Here is an 8,071-nt window from a genome sequence, read left to right on the forward strand (position 1 = left end):
AAGAAGAGCTGTTGAAGTAGAGTGTTCATAAAAGCGGGGTTTACATCTTAAAGAAACCCTGTATTAAAGAAAAGGACAGAGGATTTTCCCAATTCATCTTGTTCCAGAACTCTATCACATGTAAATCTTCAGTCTGTGTGTAACATTTGGTACAGTGGGAAAAGGTCAATATAAAAATACTGTTCTCTCATTCTTTAGCCACACTATGAGAAAAAAACACGGTTTATTATAACAGGAAATAATATTTTATTATAAAATCTGCATGTAAACAAGTAACCAATTAATTGAATAACAGTTAATGGAAGTGCAAATTAACTTAATAAAATGATATCTGTTCTGTATTTAAATATATATATATAATTTGTTTTCTCCCATTCTACTGTGGTTCTACTCCACCCTCCCCACATTTAAGTTTAAAAAGATTTATCATTGCTTGCTTTGTACTAAAAAGAGTGTACGAGCCTGCGTACAAGTTGAAGTTTTGCTCTGCAAACGAGACAAGTCTATGGTGATAGTTATCCTTTCTTATCTTTGCATCTCTGGTATCCACAAGACAAGAAGATATAGAACATATGTACACAGTGGGCATGTCGAGCCTCATATTTCAAGTTAGTTCATTTACTTGCACACACTGAAACTTAAACCATTTATCAATGAAGCACTGTAGTGTAACTTCCAGCCTTGCTTGAGCACCTTAAGGCATTAACGAGAGTCTCTGGAGCAGCCACAGCTGCCGTCCCCACGGGGATCCTCAGGGACCAGGGGCTCGTCCGTCCCTCCCTGGGGGCTCCTATAGCACCGACAAGTCGTGGCAAGACTTTGATTTTGCTTTGAAAGCCATCTTCTTGTTGTTCTTGGCCACAATCCTGCCGAGGAAGCGCTTGGCCTTCTTGCTGATGCTCTCCCTCCTCTTGGCGTTGGCCATCCTGCGCGCGTTGTCCTCCTTGCTGTCCTTGCGCAGCCGGATCTGCCGCACGATGCCCTCAAACAGGTCCTTCACGTTGTGGTGCAGAGCTGCCGAGGTCTCGATGAACTTGCAGTCAAACACCACGGCACAGGCCCGGCCCTCTGCACAGACAGACAGACAGAAAGGAAGGTCAGTGGAGAGGTTTTCTCTTCAAACGTGCTGTCAGCAGGACAAAACAGGAATTGGCTCTAAGTAAGCCAAGTGCCTTCAATGCCATGAAAGAGCTTTACTGCAAAATAGGAAAACCCAAATTTGCTTTTCATGGTTTTGCCCCCTTACTGTCCTTGGTTTTGTTGTGCTGTGGTCAGAAATCTCATCTGATCAATGGAATTGAATACATGGCAGCAATAGCCCTTCAGGCAGCCTGTGTAAGAGCTAAAGCTGGTTTAGGAGAGGCCCTGGGAAGCGTGCTTGTGGTTTGATATGGAGCAGTGTGAGTCTCCTCCTTTTGCATTAAACTGACTTTGGGTACAGACCCCCTACAGTGGTGTACAGAAAGAAATGGGGTTTATTCTGGAAGCTGTTGAGCAATTCTGCACCTCTGTCTTGCTGCAACAAGTGAGTTCTCCACACCAATAGAAGTGGAGCTGATACAGGCCACAAGGTCAAGTCATTGAACACATCAGTAGAGGTCACAAAGTTGTGCACCACTGAATCTGACCAGGGCTGAATTTGAAATAAAAGATATTCAGTGGTCTGCATAAGCACTTAACCCTGGAACATTGCTGCAGCACAAATTTCCACAGTCAACTGTGGCAAATAATGGCAGTGTTGTAAACCTGAGGAAAGTACAGATGTCAGAACTAGGACAGGTCAATCATGCCCTGCCCCAGCCTGAAAAAGTAATCTCCTGATGAGCTCCAGTCAATTCCCTGAGCAGGAATTTAACACTGGGAGCATGGAAACCAGATAGGGAGAGATGGTTCATCATCAAGGCACCAATATTTCAGAGTATTTTTTCCAGTGGAAAACAAAAATACTCATCCCAAAACTAAACAAAACCCAGCCAAAGAAAAAGCCTCAAAAATTTTTAAATAAGCAGAATCGAGGCTGTGGTGTTGGCATTGGTTCCTGTGCTCCAGGTACCCAAGTGCCAGCTGGAGCTGGCTGAGAGGATTCCCACTGATCACAGATGAAGAGCACAAAAAGACTTTGGAGTTGTGTGAGCCTGGTCCCACCAGCGCAGCTCGAATGTGCTGGAGTCACCTGCAGCAGAAAGGGCTGCACAGGCTGTGTGGGATCCCCTGTCCTGAGGCTGCCTGGCTCTGTGGCATGGCACTGTGTCCCCTGAAGAGCACACTCAGGCTGTCACAGCTCCGACTGTCACAGCTCCGACTGTCACAGCCTGAGCCCGGCAAGTGCCACTGCACACACACCATACAGTTAAAGCCTGGCTTTAGTAGTCCTGTGCTGAAGCTGCTGATACATTTTTCTCTCCCACTGCAGCTCTGCACAGCCACACATCTTCCCCCACAGCCACCTCCAGTGTTTGCTGTGGTACCAAGCCCTGCAGCACCAGCCAGCTGGCTCCACTTCCCCAGTGATCCTCAAATCCCACATTTTTCTACATCAAACCCAGACATTCCTGCTGGCCATGATCCTGCACAGCCTTTGCTACTGCTTGAGACAGCACTTGGAAAATTCAGTGTCTCTTACCATCAACTGAGACCTCCCGGGACCTGACCAGGTCACTTTTATTTCCCACAAGGATAATAGGAATATCTTCTGTCTGCCTTGCTCTTCTCAGCTGGATTCTTAGCTCAGAAGCCTTCTCAAAACTAACTTTGTCTGTCACTGAGTAGACAATAATATAGGCATCTCCCATTTTCATGCAGTGGTTCTGGAGCCATTGGCTGTCATCCTGAAACAACAGACAAGAAATGGATTTATTGTGGTGAAAAATCTATTCAACACTGAGGGATCATTTATTACTGTAAGCACCTTAAAGATTCTTTTCTTAGCTTTATTATAAAAAGTCAGTAAAAGTAAGCCAATCTCCCCAAAATTTCAAACATTTTGTTATTTAAAATACAAAACAAAATAAATTTCTCTTGTTTCCAGGAATAATATCAGGTCTGCACTGATCAGATTGACAATCTCGATTTTACAGTAATTCCCTGGGCTGCTCATGTAAAATACCGATTATTTAAAGCATTAAGAGAATCTCACTCAGCTCTATTCAGGGTTTTAAACTGCCTGCCTAGCTACAAGAAATTAATTGCAGAGAGAACAAAAGGCAGTATGAATTCTAATTTTTTAATGTCACTTATCTGATTGAACAAATAGGCATAGTTGTTCCATTTCTATTTTTTTTCTTTGCCTAAGAGAACTACAGACCAAGCCATAAAGCAAAAGCATGAGGAAAGATCTGTAACTACCTGCTCCCATATATCGAACACCACCAGAGACGCTTCTTCTCCATCAACTATAATTGATCTGTCGTATGTATTTCCTATGGAAAATCAAATAAAAAGAGTTGAGCAAAAGGAGTTCTCTTCCTCCACGCCTGCCGGTGGCCGTAGGGGAGGCTCCGAGCCGGGGTTCCCCGGCACCCCCGAGCCCGCGGTGCCCTCACCGGCCTCCTCGGCGTCCGCGCAGTCCTCCACGCCGCCGAAGATGCGCGCCAGGCTGGTCTTGCCGACGCCGTGCTCGCCCAGCAGGATCACCTTGTAGAGGCTGCCGTCGGAGTCGCTGCCCGAGGAGATGACGGAGTCGGAGGAGTCGGAGGCCCAGCTCTGGCGGTGCTGCCCGCCGGGGCTGTACGAGGTGCAGCGCACCAAGCCCGACAGCTCCTCGGGCGGCAGCGGCCGCAGGTCGCGCTCGTCCACGGGCATGCTGCGGCGGTGCAGGTGCTGCTGCGCCGCGAACGGCGTGCTGCCGCGCCGCTTGTCCCCGCGGTTCAGGGTCATGGGCTGCGGGCAGAGCACGGCTGTCAGCCCGGGCTGCGGGCAGGGCACGGCTGTCAGCGCCCGCTGCTCCGCACAGCCCCGGCTCCGCACAGCCCCGGCCCCGCACAGCCCCCGCACAGCTCCGCGGCCCCGCACAGCCCCCGTCTCCGCACAGCCCCTGTCTCCGCACAGCCCCGCAGCCCCGCACAGCCCCGCAGCCCCGCACAGCCCCCGGCCCCGCACAGCCCCTGGCCCCGCACAGCCCCCGGCCCCGCACAGCCCCTGTCTCCGCAGCCGCGCTTACCTCGGGGCGCTGCGCAGAACGAGGGCGCGGTGAGGGATCGGTGAGGGATTCCCCGGTGGCTGCCACGGGAGCTCCCCGAGCTCTGCTGCCGCCACCGCTCCCCGCTCCGCTTTTATGTCCCGGCGGAGGCGCGGGGCCCTCCCCGCCGTGACGCTCGCCGGGCGCTCCGCCAGCGCATCCTCGGCAGCGCCGCCGCCCCCGCGGGCTCCGCCGCGCTGTACGGGGGCGGTGGCGGCGCGGGGAGCCCGGGAGGAGGCGGGAGCCCCCCGGGGGTGGGGGGAGGCACGATCGGCTCCGCTCCGCTGTCAGCGCGGGGGTCCCGCCCGTCGGCCCGGCTGGGCCGGCAGCGAGCGCGGGGGGAGGCGAGGGCCGGCCCAGGAGCGCGGCTGTGCGAACCCTGGGGCTGCCGGGCTCGGTCCCGCTGCCCTGCCCTGCCCTGCCCTGCCCTGCCCTGCCCCGCCGGCCGGTGCTCCCCTCCCGCTGCCTCGGTGCAATGCCCGCAGCATTTGCTCTGTGTGTGTCCCTTGTTTCCGCTGCCCCGGTGCAATGCCCGCAGCATTTGCTGTGTGTGTCCCCTGTTTCCACTGCCCCGGTGCAATGCCCGCAGCATTTGCTGTGTGTGTCCCCTGTTTCCGCTGCCCCGGTGCAATGCCCGCAGCATTTGCTGTGTGTGTCCTTTGTTTCCACTGCCCCGGGGGGGATGCCCGCAGCATTTGCTGTGTGTGTGTCCCTTGTTTCCCCTCCCAGCCCGTGTGAGAGCGCACGGAGCGCACAGGGAGCTTCCCTCGGCTCTGTCCCGGCTGGGAGCTGGGCGTTCTGCGGTGCTGTTAATGGCAATACCCGCACCCTTCGCATCCCCTGTGCCGGCTCTGCCCAGCGCTCGGAGCGCTGCCCGTGCGGGGCTCACACGCACACACGTGCGGGGTGAGCGGCTCGAGAGGCCAGCAGCAACACAAAGGTCAAATTCTCCTCTCGCTTTCACCTGAGCAGCAAAGCGAGACAGTGAAAGTCTTATCTCATGAGCGGCACAGTCATGCGCATGTGATCGGGTGAAGAAAGGACTCAGCAGATAACTATACTCGTCCCCTGCATGGCTCACCCAGCGCCGTGTATACAGCTCGCTGTTTACCTAGCAACCGAAACATGTCAGACATTGTACGGCCAAAATAGCCCCGGCCTCTGCTCCCGAAAGATTACAGCCCCGGCAGAGCGGGAAAATCCCCGTGCCTCCGGACAGCCACGGCTGCCATCGAACTCGTGTCACTTTTAGGTTTCCAAATCACCGGCAGAAACAAGGTTAAAGAAGGCAAGAGGCAGGGAGGTGATGGAAACCAAGCCAGAGATGTAGGGAATAAAGTAAGGGAAAGAAAACCCTGTGGGTTTGGGCTAAGTGGGTGAATATCCTGTTATTTTCAGGAGCCAATTATAATTCTCCAGTCCACACTTTTGGGGTGGTTTTGGCCGCTTCACGCTGATAAACTGCGGTCGGGAGCGTTAACGTGGCAGTTAAAGATCGTCAAGTGCTTGCAGCAAGTTGTCCCTGCCTGTCTCACAAAACAGCAACCAAAATAGCCTTGTCAGTTCAAACAGACAGAGTTTGGAGGCAAAACGTGTGTGCTTCAGCTGACTGAACCGAGTTAGAAACCTCTGGCTGGCATTTGGAACCATATGGTAAATAAATTATGGGTAGCATTGGAACTACACTGTGGATACTTCAGCTGGAAAAACTGGAATCTGCCAAGCTGCCTTGATTCTGAATTTATAGACAATTAATTATGTAAATACACTTCTAGATATGGCTGGTCTTCAGCTGGCTTCCTTAAAATTTGGGGTTTTTCTGCCTAACATTGTCACCTGAAACTATTCTCAGGGAGTTTTTATGTCTTTTGCACCAGACTTTGCTGTGTGTCAGGGTCACACTTCAGAAGCTGACATATGAAGTGGGGGTGTTTTTAATTATTTTCTGTGTGAAAAAAAGAGAAATCTGAGAAGCAACAGAGCCAAAGAGACAGTACCACTTCTGTGCCACATAGAGCACTATTGGCCTGGAAACACACTAAAAATGGGGATTTCATTGGCACAACTCAAAGAAACTGCATTTTGCTTTACAGGCCGAAAAAGTAATCCTGTAATCCTGTAAAAGTAATCAAGCTTTCTGCTGGTGAGAATTATGAGTATTTTGTTGATGTAAATGTGAGATAGACCATTTGCAGGAAAACTAACAGGAAAGGCATATGTCAAAGTGGTGAATAAAAACCTTGAGAGAACAGTGTTTCAGCAGGAAAAGGGATTGAAAATAAAGTTATACCCTGTAGAAATCCTACAGAAAATTCAGGATTCCATGGCAAACATTGGGGTATTTTGCCAGCACCCGGGTACAAGTAATGAATTAAGGGTTATGGAATACCACCATGGTCACAGGATCCTGCCCAGGACCTGGCACTGGGTTCTTGCAGTGTCCTTTACTGGAAAGTGAGAAGGCCTGGGGCTGTGCTGGTTCCTGGAGGGAAGAGCAGCACGGTGCCAAGGCTGCTCCTGCTCCCTCTGTGATCCCTGGGGGATCGCTGGGGTCACCAGCTGGGTCATCTCCCCTGATCTTTGTAGGCCCAGCTGTTCTGTGAAGCTGGAAGGAATTACCTGATAATTCAGGTTAATCACTTGAGAAACATATCTCTTCACATAGCATATGGGTGCTGGTAATTATTACTGTATTTTCCTATTTGCTGGTAATTATTATAATTATTGTATTTTCATGTATACATTACTGTGGCAACCCCCACTGATTTCAGTGAGGTGCATATGAGTCCACAGGCTTCAAATGGTGATTTTCCAGTTTCTTTGAAGGGCTTTAGGATCTTCTCCTTCTCACCTGCCCTCCATTTCCACTTCTGCCTCACCATGATTCTAACAGATTCATGAACTGGAATTTATTTCTATTTAAAAGAGATTTTCATGCCTTGCTTTTTCTACCCTTATTTTCTATTGTTCAAGCTTCTACTTTTCTCTTAAAAAGGGATTACATTTATTTTCATTTTCATTTCATCTTTGCATTATTTTAATTTTCCTAATTTCATAGACTTTCCACTTAAGGTGTCTTTTTTTTGCATTTCACTGTTGTAATACACCCAGTTTCTTGTTTTCTGTTATCTCTTTCCTGTTGTATTATTTCTCTGTTTCTTTTCCCTCTCACTTTTCCTCAAGCTTTTGAGAAGTACCAGTGTTCATTTCTAGTGCACTCTCTTGGCCTGAGTACATTTCATCATCTGGAAAATGTAAAACATGCAGTTTGATCCTGTTTTTCCAGTTATGTCTTCCTGGGGTAACAAAGCCAAAGAGTTCCTTTATTCTGTATTAGCTGCAGGGGGCATTTCATGGTCTAAATGACAAGCACAGACTTTGCAGGGGGTGCAGTGATAAACTAAGTTAAACTAAACTAAACTTAACTAAACCAAGCATATAAAACCTAACACCTAACACCCTCCCCTTTGAATTTTCAGGTTAAAAAAGAAAAATTTGGGGGTTTCATGAACTTTATGTGAGTCTTCCTCATCAGTGTTTGTTCAAGGTCAAATGCCATATTATAAATAGCATTTCTATTTTTTACATCCAATTAATATTATTACTTTTGTGATCACTGCTGTCCTACATCAGAACTCTTTCACAACTGATTGGGAGTAAAAGGAATATTTTGAACAGTCCAAAGGCTGGATCAGCAGCAGTGAGGTTTGGGGGTCAGCATTGCTCTCAGTGTGGCTCTACACTGAAGTTGTGGGTTTCTCTCCTCCCTACCTTTCAACTCATCTGCACTGCTCAAGTCTGATTATTCAGCCATTGTGTGGGTGAAGTTATTTCTATACAAATGGTAGAGATACCCACAAGGGTCTGTTCTTGCCAAGTTACATGAAGCATTAC

The 8,071-nt window shown here is 49.4% G+C and overlaps 1 protein-coding gene across 2 annotated transcripts; it reads right to left on the minus strand.

The window, feature by feature from the left end:
• Positions 1–206: 206 nt before the first annotated feature.
• RRAD (RRAD, Ras related glycolysis inhibitor and calcium channel regulator) lies at positions 207–4,288 on the minus strand. 2 transcript variants are annotated; one of them, XM_054640826.2, is made up of 5 exons: positions 4,160–4,288; positions 3,543–3,879; positions 3,346–3,419; positions 2,624–2,828; positions 207–1,068 (listed from the first exon to the last, which is right to left on the minus strand). In XM_054640826.2, exons 2-5 carry the CDS (start codon positions 3,874–3,876, stop codon positions 791–793), a joined length of 891 nt encoding a protein of 296 aa, XP_054496801.1. In that variant the 5' UTR covers positions 3,877–3,879; positions 4,160–4,288; the 3' UTR covers positions 207–790. The 2 variants fall into 2 exon arrangements, with proteins under 2 accessions (XP_054496801.1, XP_077041228.1); XM_077185113.1 differs by having other exon boundaries at positions 3,543–3,909; positions 4,160–4,234.
• Positions 4,289–8,071: the final 3,783 nt, after the last annotated feature.

This window comes from Agelaius phoeniceus, chromosome 12, assembly GCF_051311805.1.
Source record: "Agelaius phoeniceus isolate bAgePho1 chromosome 12, bAgePho1.hap1, whole genome shotgun sequence".
Lineage (NCBI taxonomy): Eukaryota > Metazoa > Chordata > Aves > Passeriformes > Icteridae > Agelaius > Agelaius phoeniceus.